The sequence below is a fragment of the Orbicella faveolata genome, unplaced genomic scaffold (assembly GCF_042242905.1).
Source record: "Orbicella faveolata isolate gen_17 unplaced genomic scaffold, um_ofav_v1 contig_3, whole genome shotgun sequence".
Classification (NCBI taxonomy): domain Eukaryota; kingdom Metazoa; phylum Cnidaria; class Anthozoa; order Scleractinia; family Merulinidae; genus Orbicella; species Orbicella faveolata.
In genome coordinates this window covers 5,593,651-5,612,500 of record NW_028301558.1, presented here as the reverse complement: position 1 = coordinate 5,612,500, position 18,850 = coordinate 5,593,651, and the positions used below count along the sequence as shown (strand labels likewise).

Genomic DNA, 18,850 nt, shown 5'->3' with positions numbered 1-18,850 from the left:
CAATAATTATATTACCATACACCTAAACATAAGAAAATACCAAATTTGAACCACAACATAGGCACTTTCCCCAAAGTCCCAGCTTACCAAGCGCTCCATACAAATCAAAGGAAAAAGAATTCACAATAACAAACCTTGCATTGCATCCCTCCTTTATCTTGGGTCCAAGTTTTCCAATCACTTCATGTCTCAGAAAGTAAAGCAGTTTGACACGCAAGAGAATCCTGTCAGAGAAAAAAAAAATTTGTAAATGTGAGGCAAAGTTAAACGTGGCATTGACATAAGCTCCATGCACTGCATGATTGCAGTAACTGCGGTGACATCTCTTAGAAAAACATCAATTGAAAGGTTTCTCCAATTGAGAAAATTAAACTAATTCCAATTCTAAATCTCAGTAGAAAGGAAAGGTACATGCAATCTTACTTGTTGCAGTGGTGTTGTAAATGCTTCTTGTACCCTTCATCTAATATAAGAGTCTCTGGATCACATGTTCGCCACTCACTACTGACTTCAAGAAGAGCAATGGCACTCTTGTTCTTGTTTGTAGTCTTGCCCTTCTTGTTTCTTGTCTTGGTCTTGCCTGTTGCTGGTAAAGGAGTGTAAGTGGCATCTCTTTCCTCACTGGGTAGTCTTTCTCTGGTGGCAGAAGCCTTGATGAGATCTCGAATAAAACCCTTTACTTTCTCATCCCCTTTGTAGTGGTGGAGACAATAGACCAGTATGGTGCGGGAAATTGCTTCAACATCTCTTTCTGAGACCTTGGTCTTGAATCTTCCAGAAGCAATCACATCTTTCCACTGTCCCCAGCTAAATCGATAAACAATAGATATTAAACAATTATACGGGATAAAGCAAATATTCTTAACATCTGTTAACTAACACAAAGAATAAAAGCAGTTTTTAGCTAAAAAAGAGCAAAGAATATTGTAATCAATGGATGTCAACAATAGTTATGTTGATAAAATGCCAGATATTGATCTAATTTACACAGCTCGTTTATTCATAATGCTAACATAATAAGTCTGGTGTGGTTTAAATTTCACATAGATTTGAACTTTTGAAACCATTGTGTTTTCTATTTTACTTGGTTGGGTACGAAACATCTATAGGTACATCAAACAGCTTACCCATAAATGAGCAGGTTCTTTTCCACTCGGAAACATTCCACTCTGGTCCAAGATGATCTCCGTGGCAAAGGTGCTTCATCATCTTCTTCAAGGTCCAAGTCTGACAGTTCAAAATCCCCATCCTCATTGCCATATCTCTTAGTTTGTTTCCTTTGTCGTGGGGCATCAATGATGCGATTATCCTGAAAAACATGTTATTTGATTACTTTCTCCCTCAAAAAGTTTGAAAGTCACTTACAAACCAATACATCATAATTGCAATGTTTATAGCATTGTTTAGGAACTAACCCATTTGAGGTGGAAGAAACTGTCCAAAAGATAGGGCATATTTTTAACTGTACCAAAACTTCAAGATACATTTAGTATGTGACTGAGCAATTTAAGTTCAGCAGCACACATTTTATTCCAGATATGGGCCAGGTTGTTTGAAAGTCTGTTAACTGTAACCCAGGATTAAAAGCTGACTGAAGTATTTATTTTCTTTTATGAAAATACTTTCCACTGCTTATGTTTAGTGTAGTTTGAGATTATTCAAACTCAAAACTGAAGGACAAACAATATACATAGAGAACATCTCACTCAAAAGTTATGAAACTGTAATCACAATTCCCGCTAATCTTGGGTTAGCTTAATTGGGCTTTGAACAACCCAGCACTGTGGTCTAGATAATAGAAAGAAAGCAAAAGATCTAACTTCAAGGGGGGGGGGGGGGGGGGGCGAAAGTGTTTTACTTCCACAATACCTGTCTTGACCCTCATATGACTCATATTCTTGGGGCAACCTGTAATTAACCCATTAATATATGGGCAGGCCTTAAACTTCAGCTGTATGGCCTACCTTGTTCATGAGATCAACATCCAATTCAGCTTTTTTGGCCCATTTCTGCCAGAAGTCAGGGTCATCAATATCAATTTCCTCTTCACCTTTGGATGACACAAAGCTTGCCTACAAGAACCCAAAAAGGACAGAAGGTTATAATTAAATCCACCACAAGCAAGTACTGTAGGGACTGAAGGCAAGGAAGCCTAACACCCTGATATGGGCACACCACTTGATAGGGGCACCAGTTACAATGGACAGGGTACCAACCAAGGGACTCTGATAGGTAACTGAAAACAAATCACTGACAGAAACATCTTCAGTCCTTCATTTAATTCCATATTACACAAACCGTTTGCTTGGACATAAATCATTACCACAAGTTAAATAATGATCAAACACTTTTAACACCTTCGCAAAAGTTGATCCCTTGCCCTGAGACTCCAGTACGACGACCTGTGTGCGACGCTCAAGAATCTGATCAATGTCTTCTTCACAAAATCTGCTGAGGCAAAGGTATAAGAGGTTACAATGTTACAGATAATATACTAAGAAACCACATACATTACAATATGAGAAGACACTTACTTTGAACTGTCATCATTTTCTTCTTCCATGATCGCACCATAGGCACCCTTTCTTAGCAAGTCTTCAATCTCTCTCTTGGACAGTGATTGCTGGAGAGCATAAGGTAATCAATAAGTTTACTCTAATTGACCACTCTTGAATTAACATACAACAAAATTTTCATAGATCAATTTTCACACCAAATCATCATCATAGAAACAGTTTATTACACCAAGTTCCAAGGTCAGCATTACAGTTCACAGTTGTCCACACGGACAGAAATAAGTGTAACTGACTTTGCTGTTGCTCCTAATAGTTTGATAGTAGTTTACTTTGATTGGGTGAAACAGTTTAAACAAGGTTTTCTTGGAAAACAACAACAACAAAAAACTACAGTGTGCAGCAGACGCAAAACCATAAAATCATTTAAAATTATCTTTGATGAGTTATTCAAAATAAATTATTGAAAGCTACCCTTCTTGTAAGTTCTTACATTGTTACTTGCATTCTCCTTGGTATTCATGGATTGCAGCACAGCCTTGTCCAAGCCTAGCTTCATGCTTGCCCTGTCAAACATTTCACGCTCATAAGAATTCCTAGTGATGAGCCTGTACACCTTGACAGACCGGCTCTGTCCAATTCGATGACACCTTGCCTGAGCTTGAATGTCATTCTGAGGATTCCAGTCTGAATCGAAAATGATAACAGTGTCTGCAGCTGTCAAATTAATTCCTAACCCTCCAGCTCGTGTGCACAACAAGAAGACGAAGCGATCTGAGTCGGGTTTGCTGAACCTGTCAATAGCTGCCTGTCGGAGATTTCCTCTGACACGTCCATCTATCCTCTCATATGGATATCTCATGTGAACAAGGTAGTCTTCCAGAATGTCAAGACAACGAACCATTTGTGAGAAAATAAGGACTTTGTGTCCACTGGATTTCAGTTTGGGTAAAAGTTTGTGAATAAGGACAAGCTTTCCTGAGGCTTCAATCATGATGTTAGCGTGTTTGGCTGTCTTTTCAACCAGTGACAAGTTATGCTCTGAAAGCACTTTGTCCTCAGCACCATTGATCAAGAAAGGATGATTACAGCATTTGCGGAGTTCCATCATGGTGTTCATCAAATTTGGTACATTTGCACTGGATGACACTCCCTTACTTAGGAAGGCAAAGTTTCTTTCCAGGATGGCTCTGTACAGCTTTTTCTGGATGGTGGTAAGTTCAACCTAATAGGAAAGTTTTAAAATAAGAGTATTACTAAGACAGGCCTTGGCCATAAGCTAAAACTGCAATAGACCAAGACAAGAATTAGAAACCCACCTCTATGATGGTTTCTTCTTTGGGAGCAATGTTTTTCTCAACATCTTCCTTAAGTCGTCTCAACATCATTGGTTTCAAAAGCTAGTCAGAAAAACAAGCAAACAAAAATATATTAGTGAACACAAATACATCAAAAAAAATTGCAAGCGCAGCAGCTGTTGCCTTTCTGGTAGGCTGATGTGTTTGGAAAACAAACAGATAGATATCTGAAATTTTCATCACTTTATGATATAGTTCACTCCTCTAAAACACTCATTGGTTAAACATGGCATCCTCTTGTAGATCATTGTCCAAATATGATTAAAATATGATTACAACTGATTGGACTTCATATCAAAAGAAAAAACAACTTTCCTTATTCTCAAAATCATGCACTTTCTTACTTTTTTGAACTGATCATAGAACAGAAGGACAAAAATAAATTAAGAAGTCAAATGATTCTCAAAGTTCAAATGAAAATGGGTTATAAAATAAGTCTTACATTATCAACACACCTGTTTCAGTTTCTCGACTTGAGCCTCCGTCTTCAGGTCACCAAACTCCATAAGGAAAGCCACTTGAGAGGGAAACTGAGCTGGTTCTAGGAAATTCAGAAGACTGAACAGCTCATCTACATTGTTCTGCAGTGGGGTTCCTGTCAACAGTATTCGATGTTCCTTAAAATAAAATATCAGTATTTTAGTTGTGCTACTGAATGCCTACATTACTTTTTCAAGCAGGACACATTATTCTTTACAAAAGAATGTCTACATCGTACAATATTGTCACACAGGCATCAAGCTTCCACTTCAAACAATTAAATTTTACATGAACAAAGATGGTACAATTTTAAGAAAACATTAAAAATAGCTGTGACTGTTATGCTGGTATTTTCCATTAGAACTAGTTTCTAGCCAACTGGTAAACTAGATGGTCATTTCACAAGCTAAATCTGTTATTAAATCAGAGACAAAAGAAGTCATCATTTAGTATACCATGCTCAGGTTGTTGAGGCCCTCCAGTAGTTTGCAGTTGCGATTCTTTAAGCGATGAGCCTCATCAATTACCACACATCTCCAGGGCACTGCACTCAATTGCATGTTGTCAGCTAGTTTGAGAGATAACAGAGCAAAACCATCTTGTCATTTTAATGTAACTTTTAACAGATTTCTCAAGTAACTTCACCTGAACTATCTAAAATCAAACCATCTGACTTTTGCAGAAGGTACATCTACATGTAAGCACAATGCAAGCCATATAATTGTGATCAATCTTTACACATCAATGTTTATGTAACAGATGTTTTTACCTATGATTATTTCATATGTTGTAATCATTGCTTCAAACTTAAACAATCCAGAATAGGGTTGGCCCTAGGAAACAGAAACAAATAGCAAATTATCCTCTTCACTCAAGCCAGCAATTCTATTAGCACGCAAAATTAAGAATGTTCACAAAGTTAGTTTCCCAAAGAAAAGCTGAATAAAGGTAATCTTCCAAAATGCATATTGACTGAGATACAGCAAGTTGGATGAAAAGTTGCCTGTTCAATACCCCTGATCTTGAGCTAACGTTTTCACCACCTAGCCCTCTGAATTAGTATATAGGCTAAAATAACTTCAAAAAAAATCCCTCTCCAGTTTTGAATTTCATTATCTGATTGTGCCAGTTGTACATGTACATCAGAATATCTCATGACTGACTGAAGAATTCTTACATGGATGGTTGTAGCATCAGGTATCACTACCATGTGCTGATGTACATGTACAAACACCAAGTAAGCAAATATAACTTACATTTTCATCTCTGAAGTAAAATTCATACTCCTGAATCAAGTGACGGCTTGATGCACTAGAAAGACAAATGAAGACCATAATTATGTTAGTTTCACAGTTACTCTTTAGAGTTCAGAACAATAGTAAAAATACTATGATTGATTTAAAGCAAAATGTATCAGAAACACATCCTCAAAAAAAGACAAAAGGGCAATACTTTGTCCGCTACACTCCAACAATTTAATATGTTACGTTATTTGTGTATTCCCGTTGTCGTAAATTATAATATTACTTTGTCCTGTACACGAAGAGCAACTGACCTTCCATGATAGACAACAGCATTTATGTCACTCCAAGTCTCAAATTCCCTTTGCCAGTTAGAAATGGTAGAGAGTGGTGCTATCACAAGAAATGGCCCCCTGACACCATACCGCTGCAAACAACAAGTATTTTCTCAGCTTTTGTACAGTCATGTACAAATGACCATAGCTGGTCACTCACACAGCTTAAGAGAATTTTGGAGATGAAAATATGATCATGAAAAAAGCTAGAAGTTAGCTTGTCACAGAGCAAGACATGTTCTACATTGTAATTTTAATCACATTCATTGTAAAATATTGCAGTCAGACGATCTGGATTTCAGTGGAGTGTTAGTTCATTTCAAAAATTAGTCATTGGCATGACTGCATCTACCATCTGACTGACATTTCCAAATCTGATAAATCTATACTATAGTGTTTGAAGAAATAACTTAAGTTGGAATCTTCTTTTCAACTGTTAAACACTCACCTGCATTTCAATAAGAAATGAGATCGACTGGATAGTTTTACCAAGACCCATTTCATCAGCTAGAATGGAGTTTTGCCTAGATTAAAAGGAGTACAAAGTTGACTGTTAGCTTACAAAACCTAAGGTTAAAATCTATTAGAGTCACAATCAACTCTAACACCCACAATACAAGGATTTTCCTCAAAGCCACAAAGCATATACATAGTTTTCATGAATAAAGTGACAAATCAAACGCTTAAGGTGGCTCCATAGGGTAATCATTTATGGCGTTGCTCGCACAAGTGTTATGTTTTGAATGCTGTTTTTGCATTCACTTTCACACCCAGTCCTTTCAAACTTATTACATGTAATAATGAGTGATTAAATAGCGTTTTGCTATCATCTCTGTTAAAATTTTGGCCTTAAGTCTTGAATTATGAATGCCCAAACAAATGTGTTTTTTACTGTTTGTGTGGCTTTATTTGTGATTTTCTTGAATTTTCTAAGGTGAAATCTTCCAAAATTTTTACAACGCATCACTTCCAGCAGGATATGAATTTCAAACACAAAAAAAGTTGGGTTTGTAAAGGCAGTTTTTTCGATTTTTTCAAATTTATGTCTTTTACTGCTGCAAAAAATCTGGTCTTATAGATTTCCCTGAAAAACGAGCCCTGACTAAAGTAAAATATTTACTACCAATCTGCCAAATTTTAGGGAATTTCACCAAAGGAACCGTGAGAAAATTCACTGTCAGTTTTGCTTTTTGTGCTCATGTTGACGTCAGAAAATATCAAAAAACACTGAGGTTTTGCTTCGAGCGAGCGCAGATTACTTGAGCTTTCATCCTCAGCGTGCATGCGATCGTAAAACTATAGGGAGCCACCTTAAGCAAGGCAAAGTAAATGTTTACAAACATAATCAGCATAAAGGGAACTACAGTAGACTATGATTGCATCAGTTGAATTGTTTACCTGTTACACCAGCAAAAGGTAAGCCAGTTTACACCTTCTAGTTGATAATCACGCAATGTATTACCATCCTTGTACACTGGTGTTGTGTCCATTTTACACCATTCGTGAGGGTATGGGCGGGGACGAAACTACACAGAAAAAAAGGTTTATATTGAATTTAAAGACAACGTTTTGGCAAGTTGATTTCATTTGGTTGAAGCAGATGATCTGTAGAACTACAGCTGAAGAATTCAGACGCATATCAGATAAATATGTGTAACAGTCCTGTGAATTTTTATTGCTTCATGTTACAGAATCAGCTGAAGTACCAACTATACATGTATACATAGGCCCTATAGCTTGTACACAAAAATAGGTCATTTTGCCTCTTTACCTAAAACTTATTATGTGTAAATGACCATCTTTTATTTGAAAGAAATTGAACAAATTAGATGAAACACATTTTAACTGAATTGGCTTGTAAAAAGACTCATTTCAACACAGAGTCCAAGAAAGCAGCTAAACAAATGGCCTGGTTGTTTTTATGTAATATACAGTATCAAACATGTTTCATCCCACGTTCAAGGATGACAAGGATTGGACTTTTTTTTTGAAGCTTGAGGCATTTGGAAATGTGATAAAACAGTGGTTCATGTGTTTGATCTTCTCAAATGGATCTAAATCTAAGAACAGAGACATGAACTTATACAACTTCAATATGTTAATTAAGAACACATTCAAAGCACATTCTCAACACTCCTACAGTTATTGTTTCTTGTTTCAACTTGATGACTTATAATAAGTTTGGGTAGTTTTGAAGGAAAACTGTTAGATTTATTCTCTGCTAGATTCACAGTTTTTGTTACAATAGAACTTACTTGTCTTAGTTGCATTGGTGGGAGTTCCTTAAGCTTTTGAAACTGTTTGATTTTAGCTTCGTCCACATCAGCCTGTTGGAGAAAAGGACACGCCATGAGTATAATGGACTTATTGGTCGAATTTATGCTAGGTACAAATAATCCGTCTGAGATGAATTATCCGTCTGAGAATGGTAATACGTCTGCTTGAGACCAATGAATGGTCAGCAAAGATGAAGTATGTGCCCAAATTCATCTTCAGCTCATTCATCAAAACAGACCAATCACCTGCAGACAAATTTGAGCACATAATTCATCTTAACACCAGATTTATACTTTTTCTGTCTTAGATGGATAAATCATCTCAAATGGATAAATTGTCTCCTAATATAAATTTGGCTGCAAATAATTTGTCTTTAGGATAAATTCAACCATTGTTACATAATCAGAAATGGGTCTCTTGACAACAATAAATTTAAACATCTTAGAAACATGTGGCTGAAAACTTGTCCAATTTATAAATTATTTGCACAATTACTCCCTGAATTGTACTCGACTCAGTGCTCAATTTCCATATTCTTACCCCTAACGATAGACGTTTCTACGCTTTGCGATATCCACCACTAAAAACTGGACTCTTGAAAGCTCAAACATTTTTCATTTTCCCTTGAAGGTTTGAGTTTTGTGAGTTAACTCAGTTATGTTTCTTAAATGACAACAGCTTGGAGTACCAAGTGTCCCTTAACTTTGATAAAAAAAAAAAAAGAAACACTGATAATAACAAGCAAGAAAAATTCTTCCAGCTCATTTTCAGGTGACTAACCTCAATTTCCCAAGTGCTTTCCTCATAAGGCTGTGAACACCATTTCACAAGGTAGTGTGTGATTGGCTGCAACAACAAAAAAATTGGAGATTCATTTCTTGAATGACATAACTACTATTCACAGTTTACTGCATCCGAGTGTAACTTGAACATAATGTACATCCAACAAGTCTTTTTGGACAACCTAGTCCTTTGCTTAATTGCCTGAAGTTTATAAAATTTCCTGATCTTGTCACATTTTATATTTCAGTTTATCTATCTATATAATACCTTAATTGGATATCTGGCTCCACTAGCCCCTACTCTATATAATTTAAATTTAAACTTTACATTTTTGTAAGAACAAGTACAAATAAAAGCTGATGTGTACAGTTTTTTGGCTTCAAATGATAAATAAGTATAGTGCTTACATTTACGGTTTCTGTTAATCCTATCTGCCTGCTATGGATTAATTTAATACATAATATTTGGACATGCAGATAAACATAAACACCAGGTTGACAATGAAAATGTTTGCCTGCAACACTCAAGTGCCCCTCACATTTTTTTCCTTTTAACCTTTAATTTCTTAACTGCCCAAGAATAAAATCAAACATATTTTTTAACTTGGAAAAACCAACAGAGTACACTAGAGCATGAGATATCTTTCACTTGAACTGTCATAACAATTTCTGCTGCCGGTAGCCATTCTAATCTGGAGGTGAGGAAACAGAAAGTAGGAATTCTGTCGGATGCGGGGGAGAAGCTAGCCTAAATCCAGTCTGCACTATTATGCAGCTGTGAACAATAAGAACTAAAGTTTAACCAATGGGAGTATTCTGAGATATTATTACTCTTTTAAAAGTCTTTGTAGTCCCTGTTGGTGGTTAAGAAAACTTCATTGTTTTAAGTTTCGTTTGAGATAAATTCAACTACACCTATAAAGCCTTTTCATTATAGCCTGAAACAACAAGTCGGGTATTTTACGAAACTGACATACAGGTTTACAATACAACAGCAAATCACTTTCTAGTTTAGGATGTTAGGAGTGAGTTACTTTCACTTCATTCACAGTGTGACTGATTTGAATCAAGGAAGACTGAGTTGACAAATATATACAAGCTATACACTTGATAACAAATATATGCTTGTGGTGAAGTATTCTGAAAATTCAGTTACTTGTCTGATAAGCATAAAATTGCTGTTGGAGGTTGACCATCTCAATGCAATACATTTGATATTTACTGCAATGCCATGTTCACAAGGGTACCTCCTTCCCAAACACCAACAGATATCATACAATTATGAAGAAGAATAAATTTAATTGTTTGTTCAACCTAAAAAAGTAACACCCTTGTGAAAAAACTAATTCTACACAAAAGCAAACAAAAGGGGACAAAGATTTCAATATTAAAGTATACCATACAAAATCAACAATAGTGACATGAAAAAAGCAATTTGCTTGTCTCATGTAAACTAAACTTGTCTAGTCAGGCATGTGTGACAACATAAACACCTGCAGGAAATGCGCAGTTGCAATTTCAGAGATGACACAAAAAAGGTATTACCCCACGAGACAAGCGTCACTTCACATTGATTAAAACAGTCTGACAGTAGTGGGTTATAGCATATGATAATGTAGAAATACTGTTCAAAAAGGTGTTTGAATAGTATTTTTATTGACCCTGGTCACTGGAGTGAAACTCAAACGTGATATCCATATACAGATATGGCAGATAAAATTGTCAATGAGTATGCTGCCACTGTTGACATAAATCTATTCACTGATCATCAAAGAAAATAGCTGCTAACTTGGTGGTATTGAAGCTCAATCAGGAAATTTTGTCAAGGCTTCATCAATAAAGGTAATGTGAGAAAAACTGTTTTGTGAATTCTCTAACCTAAATTGTGCTTTAGAAGTAATATTGACATCAAAATAATATATTTTATGATTTACACATCCAAGACAACAATAGCGTGTAAGAAAATCAAAGTAAAACACCCTATAAATTAAGAGCCTCTTCAACAAAATGACACCTCTTGATGAGGCCAAAAGGTGTACTGGAAGAATTACAAGTATTCTTCAAAAGAGAAGTCAAACTCATGACCAAGAGGAAGAAAAATGCTATATTTTAAGCTTGAAAGGCAGATCAGAATTAATTATTCATGTTCACTAAGGGGCGAAGTTTACAACATTTGCATATTTCTTAGACATGAATTATGGAGTCTGGTTTATTACAAAGCCAAAAAATAGCTCCCCTTTGTACTGGTAAACGAAAAATCTGCGTTGTTTTAATTGAATTGTTTGTGATATTATGTACGTAAATACTGTAAAAAAACTTTTCATAGAAATACTGCAACTCAAAGATCTACACTTTAGAAATGACAACTGTTTGCTAGCTTTCAAAATCTTGAAGCCACACTTTAATTTTAATTAAATCTTTTGTAAAGAAGGCAAAACTGGTCATCAGAAAATAGAATCAATGATCTCAAACATCTGTTGAAGATGTGTCTGATTCTAATCACTAAATCTTTTATTCTCTGGCAGTCCACTACAGGACACAGACAAAAGCAAAAATACTGCCAATTAAATCTACATAAATAGCAACAATATTGTTCCAAGACAAGCTTATTACGTATTCTTTTCTAAGCAGATTAGGAAATGTAAAGAAGAAACATGGCTTTTTTAGGGAAGATTACAAAGATTAACTGTGTCTATTTTTGTCTCACAAGTGACCCAGTTTTGTTGTCTAACCAATACATGACCTTGTTACCGCAGACATCAATAACTTTGACAGCGACAATGAATATCAGCACGCGATAATTACTATCTATCAAACATGTGCATACCAAGATATTTAGATAGCACAGACTTGAAAACTGTAAGCCAAAAAAGCCAATTTTATCTTTAGGAGCAAATAAAGATTACCACCAAGTGTGTATATAAACATGACCTTTAAAATCCTTTAAAAACTCAAAAGTTGTCAAGATAACCCAGGCATAAAACAAACTTCTTATTACAGCAACTGTGTCACGCACACCTGAGTTCGGCGGCTCAATATTCTGTTTGACTGTTACAAATTTTGCTTCCTATACCTGTACTGATTCCCTGAAATGAGTGCTAACCTATAATTACTTAAGTTTTTATGTCAAATTTCAACAATCCAATCCGGGAGCAAACAAACCTCTAACATTGCATTTATTTTGCACAGAGTACACGGTGTAAATTAATGTGTCTTATTCAGTTTGTGACTTACCTCACCAGAATTTTGATCAACTCCAGTAGACATATCTAATACACGGTCTACTTCAACATAATCAGGATTAAAGGGCTCTTCGTCAAGCTGTTGGAATAAACAATACCAATGTTTGTTGCTGAATGAACAATGTTTTGATGTGAAACCTGAAAATTAAAAAACAATTCAAAGTAGTTTACCTATTCATTAACTTCTTTTTTTAAAAAAAATGGACATACCTCACTGAAAAAGGCCATGGCGTTTTGCTGTTTGGCTTTGTATCGTTTGATTTTCATGTGTATTCTCTTGTCTCCTCTAGCCAATTTGTCTGCGGTTGCCCATTCACAGTGAAGATAAGAGCTGAAAGAAAACAGAAACCAACATTTATGTTAGATGGTTTGTAATAAAATTTTACAACACTCCACTTAAATACATGGAAAAACTCTGACTCACTAGTTCTTAAACTTGACCAAGAATTCCTCATAATTTCCAAGTTCTTCATCCTACAGAACAAATTGGACACATGCTTTTAGTTTATAGGAAAGGTGGATCTACAAAAACTGGGTTAAATACTTTAACACTGGAAATTTTCAGCAGGTCATAGTTGGGTTTTATAAAATACAATATGAGTAACCCTACCTGTTTTGTTCTCATGGCCAATATTTTCTCAACTGTTGTTGTCTCTTCAACTTCAGGTCCCACTGGTATATAGCCTTGACCAGCACTGTCACCTGGGTATGCTGCCTGCACGCCACCTTCAGCAGGCTCCTTCTCCCCTTCCTCGTCAGACAAGTTGTAGTCAAAGTCGTCCTTGTAGGTCTTCTTCTTGCGTTCTCTGAGAGATCGTCGCTGAAAGTAGTCGAGTATACAAGGTGAAATTATACTCTGAAGTTGAAGTAATTCACTCTGAAATATTTAGCTACTATATAGCACAAATACTAATAACCATGATCAGATTCACAAAATATTTTTTCAACTCCATTGCTAAGATTGCATTAAAAAAAGTAGTTTTCTATGTCAAATTTTAAGAAGACTTTCAAACTTACAGTGATACTGGAAACATGATCCTCTTCAAAATAGCTTGGAGAATTTGGTGGTGAAGGTTCAGCATCAGATGAATCTTTCCTGCTCCGCACAGGGGTTGGTTTTGCCAACACAGTTGCTGGTGGCCTGAATTTTAATAAAGACCAAAGCCAATCAGATTGTTATTATTTCTGCCCTTTCAGCATGATGCAAGGCACAAGGTAGTCTGGGAATCAGGCTATTCTAAGGGGACAGGAAGAAAATAGAACAAAGACGGCAAAGGTGAATTCCTTCCCCTTCTTCCTTCCCCTTGGGAAGACCTGGTATTCAGGCTAGGAATAAGGCCTCAAGTCATGCAAGTTAAAATTGTGACAAAAGGTGTTTCTGTAACAATAAAAGTTGCATGAAAATGTCAGTGCATCCTTTGACAGTTTAACGAATACTCAGTGAATACTATCAGATATCTGTATATCTGGCTGATTCTCCCATTTTTGTCTATTCGCGATAGAACATGTTTCTTTACCATTAAAAGGCAAATTATTCTTGACTGTTGGCTTAACTACATAAAATCATAGTTTTTCAACTTTAACTTTACGAAAACATTAAGACCCCTTGTCCTTGTTTTCTATGAGCAATAGCCAACTTAGTTCTGCCTTGTTAACCACACACATTCATCTGTTTTAAAAAAAAAACTCAGGCTCATGATCTAATTGCTAATTAGATTGCAGAGCTTCAGTAGAGCCACCAATAGAAATCTAGGTTAATGATAATAATCAACTCATTACCTCCACAACAAAGAGATTTGTAACCCTACATTTAAAGGCGTACACAAAGAATGTACTATACCTACTTAGATGACACGCAGAAATTAACAGGAAAGAAATCAAAACACAAAAAATGTTTCAAACTGAACCTTGAAGTCTGTGAGCTCCGTACTGGTGCTGGTTTTTGAACTATAGAAGGGCCCAGACTAATAGGGTCAGCTGGCATAGGGTGCCTAGTCAAATCCATCATTCCAGTGTTCACTGCTGTTGGATTTCCCATCACTCGCTGGCCTGATGACATTGGTGGAAACCCTGGCATCATGGGCATGCCATCACTGTTATGCAATGCTGCTTTAGCCATGGCTTCTACAGCAATTCTATTGGCTTTCTCCTGCTGCCTTTGCTGTTGTATAAACCTCATTTGATCATAGTTCTGAGGTTGAAAGTTTGGCTGTACCCTTTGTTGTTGTTGCATTGCATAGATTTGATAAAGCCGCTGAAATTGAAATTGCAACTGTTGCATTTGAGATGGCTGTCCCATTTCCCGCACTTGCTGGATCTGCTGCTGGATTCGCTGCATTTGAAGCAAGATTGCTGATGTCTTGACCTGCATCAGGTCTTGAGGGTCTGACATCTGCAAGTTGGTGAATGGATATCCAGGCTGTTGAGAAGTTGCCAAATTATGCTGGTTTCCTGGGGTAAACATGTCCTGGTCAACTCCACCTGCAATTCCACCATTGAAAGCAGCATATTGTGAATTTTGAAATTGTTGCGAATTGTAACTGGACTGGGGCGAATTCTGACTCATAGCCATGGGTGGTCGAGACCCACTTTGAAAAGGATTATAAGGAAAATTTCCATCCCCTGCACCTGAAAGTGAAGGTTTGCTTTGATCAATGTCACCTGCATTACTAGATACTAAGTGTTGTAGTCGACTTTGTCCCCCCAGCTCTATTTGCTGCTGGCTCCCTTCTGAACCTTGCAGATGTTTGTACAGTGCTTGCTGTGGACTGATTTGCTTTTGTTTCTGTTGTTGATTCGGCTCCACAGTCTTAGGGCTTGTACCTTTGGGAGAAGAGCCGGAGTAAGGAAGTGAAGGTGACTGGCTCTGGTGCTGAAGTCTAGGAGACTGTGAAGGCCCAGTGGGAAAACGATCTGGAGAGGAATTCATTGGCGATTGATTGGCGAAATGCTGAAGCCTTGGAGAAGACGATCGCGGAAACCCGTAGCCAAATGGCTGTCGAAATGGCGATTGTTCAGATCCCTGTGAGAATCCACTATAATTAGGGGAGCTTCGTAACGGTTGGCCACGAGGCCAACACATGTTTATCTGTGATGGTGAACGAAATTCGGAAAACTGTTGTTGTGAGGACGACTGAATAGAGTGAAATCGTTGCGGCGATGACGATAGTAACGGATCGTTAAAATGCTGGAGTTTCTGCGAGGGCGGTAAGAACGGAGAGCCTGAAGATCGATCATCGAAATGTTGAAGCTTTGTTTGATTTGTGTTCGACGGCGACTGCGATTGATATCCTGGAAAAGACGCTGAATGCTGCAGCCTTTCCTGCAGTTGTCCTCCTTGGCTTCCATGTGTGCCGAGCGTTGAGCCGAGACCTAAATCTTCCAAGCCGTTATTGACGCCATCGAATATTCCCAGAAATGGATCCGCCATGATGGGTCATCGGAGATGGAGCCAGAACCGGTCTCCAATTTTACACAGTGCGTTGCAAAATGTCCATCTTCATGTCCTTTTTTCGATCGTTTCGACACAACCTCCTTGAAGGGCCATGGAAGCGAAGGTGGATTGTTAAAGATGACTACTCTATTCGCCGCCGTCAATGAAGCCGTTCTGAAAAAGAGAAAAGGTCACGGAAGATGAACTAAGTTAAAGACCAACAACTCTAATCCTACGAAAACTGTAGAAGAAAGTCAATTAATGGTAATACGATATGTAAACAGGGGAAAAGCAAAACGACGGAAAACGGGCAAAGTACACCTCCACAACCTAAACACATAGGTACGAATGAATGAATCACGAACAAGAGGTTTGCGTAACACGACATCGCCGTAAATTGCATTGCATGGTCCGCTATCCTACGGAATGCTCACCAGTTTGGAAACATTTTTATTTTAAACTGCCAAAACCCTTCGAACAAACGGTTCAGTACTCTTGAAAAGCAATGCAGTCGTTAAAAGAAAGGCCACTTTCTCTTAAACAACTTGAAATTTGAAGTAAAGTGCGTTCGTGTAGAAATACGGGCACGAAGCCGGTTCAGGCATCACTACAAACCCGATAAAAAAATTCCCCCTGTCAAAACCTATTATTATCTTTACAGTTTTCGTTTACTACGAGATTCAATTACTTTGACAACCTCCAGTCGAGAGTTAGAACCACGAAGCAAGAAAAATATTCATACAAGTGCAGCGAGCAGGGAAAAACAAAAGCTTTCATGCCAAGTCAGGCCAGGTGGAGGAAAGTTGTCCACAATAACAATGTAAAATTCGTGTTCACTATACTGGTTGATTCATATGTGCAAATTGATGCCTGTCCTCGATAACCTGAACAGTTTGAACCAAAAAGTCTCCATAAATCCTCAAAAGTCGAGTACCCTTTAACAGCATTTAAGTGTGCAAACGCCAAGTGGTAACGTCCATGCTTGTTTGCAACGTCAAGGAACAAAAGCGAAATGTGGGAAACACGAAGGATATTTTGGCTGCCCTTCACAAGCGCTCCAAGTGAAGTAATTGATGTCATACAGGGTCAACAACGTGATTAAAACATGGTCAAACACAAAAACACAACACTAACCTACAGAAACTGCAGTCTACACAGCTCAAAGAATGGAAAAAGGCCGACCAAAAATTCCTGTTCGATGAATAAGCGAAAGGTTTTGCGATGAACTCGAACACGAATATCATGCTTTCACTGGCCACCACGTTACTACCTGCTGACAGCCAATCAGAAGATAGCTTTTAAGGCAAGTTCCCGGATGAGTGGGGGGTAGCATATATTACAGAGGTCACCCGGAGGGCAAGTTTGACAAAGAAACACATTTCCCAAACTCAAACCATCCACAAACTTCGTTAGCTAACGGATCGGAGTAATTAGGATTATTTGGCTGGGTCTGGCGGATAACTGGATCATTAAAGTCTTTGGCGAAAATGACATCTTTTATAGCAAACACGATTTCAATACAAAAAACGGCATTAGCATATCAAATCATCTTTCGGAGGTTATTGTGTGACAAGAACAATGAGCCATTCTCCTTCCATTGAAGAAAAAAAACCACTTTTTTCAGTTAAATAGAAAGCCCGTTTTGAATAAGTTAAGTCCCAAGAGCAGTCGTGAGAATTTTCGAATGGCATCGTCGAAAAAAATTAAGCGACGATTACATAACACACAAAACAGCAGAAATCGTTAAAAACCCTCCGGCTAAAATATTAAACGATCGAACACCACAAACGTGACAAAAATTATCTTGAGATATTTCGACAGAACAAAAACATAAATTACGGTTGGGAATTTAATCTCTTCGATGTTGAAATTCTTCTTAAACTTTTGATTCGTTAGATTTTTTTCAGGGTAACGTTACTTTACACGGTCACGAGAAAAAATCGGACGATTGAAAACATTTGCGTAGCGATGTGCTTGCAAAATAAACTCTGCCTGAGTAAACTATTTTAAGGACAAACTATTTGGAAACTACTAATTTTTTTGCATGTTCCATGGCTGGGTCAGTTTTTGGAAAGTGCCTTGTTGTTTTATACTTCTTGATGCAAAAATCTTAGGCCGGCAGATTGTAGAGAAGCTGTTAAACCAAAACCAAGATTGAATTTGTTGGTGGATGCGAATAAAAAGAAAAGAGAGTCCCAAACAAGAACGACCTCTAACAAATTAAACGCCTCACTTCACAAAATATACCTATTTGTCTTATATGTGATAATGCCCTAAAGAGGCGACAATCACTCAGCCAGCCGGCCACCCCACCCTGGTGGTACACCAGGGCCTCCCCTCCTGCAAAAAATGCAGTTGACAGTTTAAAATGTTTTGTAAACATGACAAGAGAACAAAGAACATCTGACAAGAATTTTTTGACGGACAAAAAAGAATTGGAATTCTTTATCCTTTACGTATATTTTATCACGTGCAAATCATTTTATTCTACAATCTCGAACTAGCTCTTTTTATCATTGGTGACTGCACGCTAGGTTAGCCTGTAAAACAGTTTTTTGGTCTTGTTTTCTTAGGCGTGCTTTTTTTTTTTTTTATCTTTTTTAATCACAACAGGATAAAAGCCCCATTGTTGACAGTGGCATTACCAAAGAATTTAATACGACAGCGGTTTTACGTGCGTTCTGTTAAAATTGAAAATTGACCTTCGGTTTGAGCGCGTAATTTTCAAAGCGATTTGGTTTTTTTTGATCGCACCAGGACACCCTTTTCGTCACCTACTGCGCGGGAGGCAGATGACAAAACTTCATTTAACAAAGGCGAACCCATTAAATTGCCCGAACTGAAAATTCACATGGCTTTTCGTAACAAGCTGCCAATCAAAAATGGAAGTTTAATAGAAGCATTTTCTTGTTTTGCAGGTTCAAACAATGATCTCTCCTGTTACTTAGCGTGTAAGATATTGTTCAATGCCCTTCTTCGATTGGTTAGTTGACAGATCCACCTGCCGAAACCTGTATATTTGTCGTGGGTTTTCTGTTGTTTACATGCATTCATTACGCGCCAGCTCGAACACGTGTTTCGAACAAATCCGAATGGCACCGACCAGAAACCGGAGTGAAGTGAAGAAAAAGTCACGAACAAAATTGTTTCTTCATAGAAAGTTGCCGGGAAAATTACAGCAGAAACGTG

At 37.4% G+C, this 18,850-nt stretch overlaps 1 protein-coding gene across 2 annotated transcripts in view; it reads right to left on the bottom strand.

Annotated features, from left to right (window-relative positions):
- Positions 1–16,937, bottom strand: part of LOC110068164 (ATP-dependent chromatin remodeler CHD8-like) — a 32,535-nt gene extending 15,598 nt beyond the window's left edge. The window contains exons 1-24 of one of the 2 annotated variants that reach the window (XM_020775538.2): positions 16,796–16,937; positions 14,136–15,835; positions 13,246–13,369; positions 12,839–13,048; positions 12,653–12,702; positions 12,439–12,559; positions 12,221–12,307; positions 8,985–9,050; positions 8,183–8,254; positions 7,326–7,453; positions 6,376–6,451; positions 5,907–6,019; positions 5,608–5,662; positions 5,121–5,184; positions 4,807–4,919; positions 4,327–4,488; positions 3,833–3,913; positions 3,007–3,738; positions 2,535–2,623; positions 2,358–2,451; positions 1,965–2,072; positions 1,128–1,309; positions 424–807; positions 135–224 (exon numbers count right to left, since the gene is read on the bottom strand). In XM_020775538.2, the coding sequence (XP_020631197.2) occupies positions 135–224; positions 424–807; positions 1,128–1,309; positions 1,965–2,072; positions 2,358–2,451; positions 2,535–2,623; positions 3,007–3,738; positions 3,833–3,913; positions 4,327–4,488; positions 4,807–4,919; positions 5,121–5,184; positions 5,608–5,662; positions 5,907–6,019; positions 6,376–6,451; positions 7,326–7,453; positions 8,183–8,254; positions 8,985–9,050; positions 12,221–12,307; positions 12,439–12,559; positions 12,653–12,702; positions 12,839–13,048; positions 13,246–13,369; positions 14,136–15,658 (4,724 nt within the window). In that variant the 5' untranslated portion in view covers positions 15,659–15,835; positions 16,796–16,937. The remainder of the gene's footprint in view (positions 1–134; positions 225–423; positions 808–1,127; positions 1,310–1,964; positions 2,073–2,357; positions 2,452–2,534; positions 2,624–3,006; positions 3,739–3,832; positions 3,914–4,326; positions 4,489–4,806; positions 4,920–5,120; positions 5,185–5,607; positions 5,663–5,906; positions 6,020–6,375; positions 6,452–7,325; positions 7,454–8,182; positions 8,255–8,984; positions 9,051–12,220; positions 12,308–12,438; positions 12,560–12,652; positions 12,703–12,838; positions 13,049–13,245; positions 13,370–14,135; positions 15,836–16,795) is intronic. The other variant, XM_020775539.2, reaches the window with a different exon arrangement.
- Between the last annotated feature and the right edge of the window lie 1,913 nt (positions 16,938–18,850).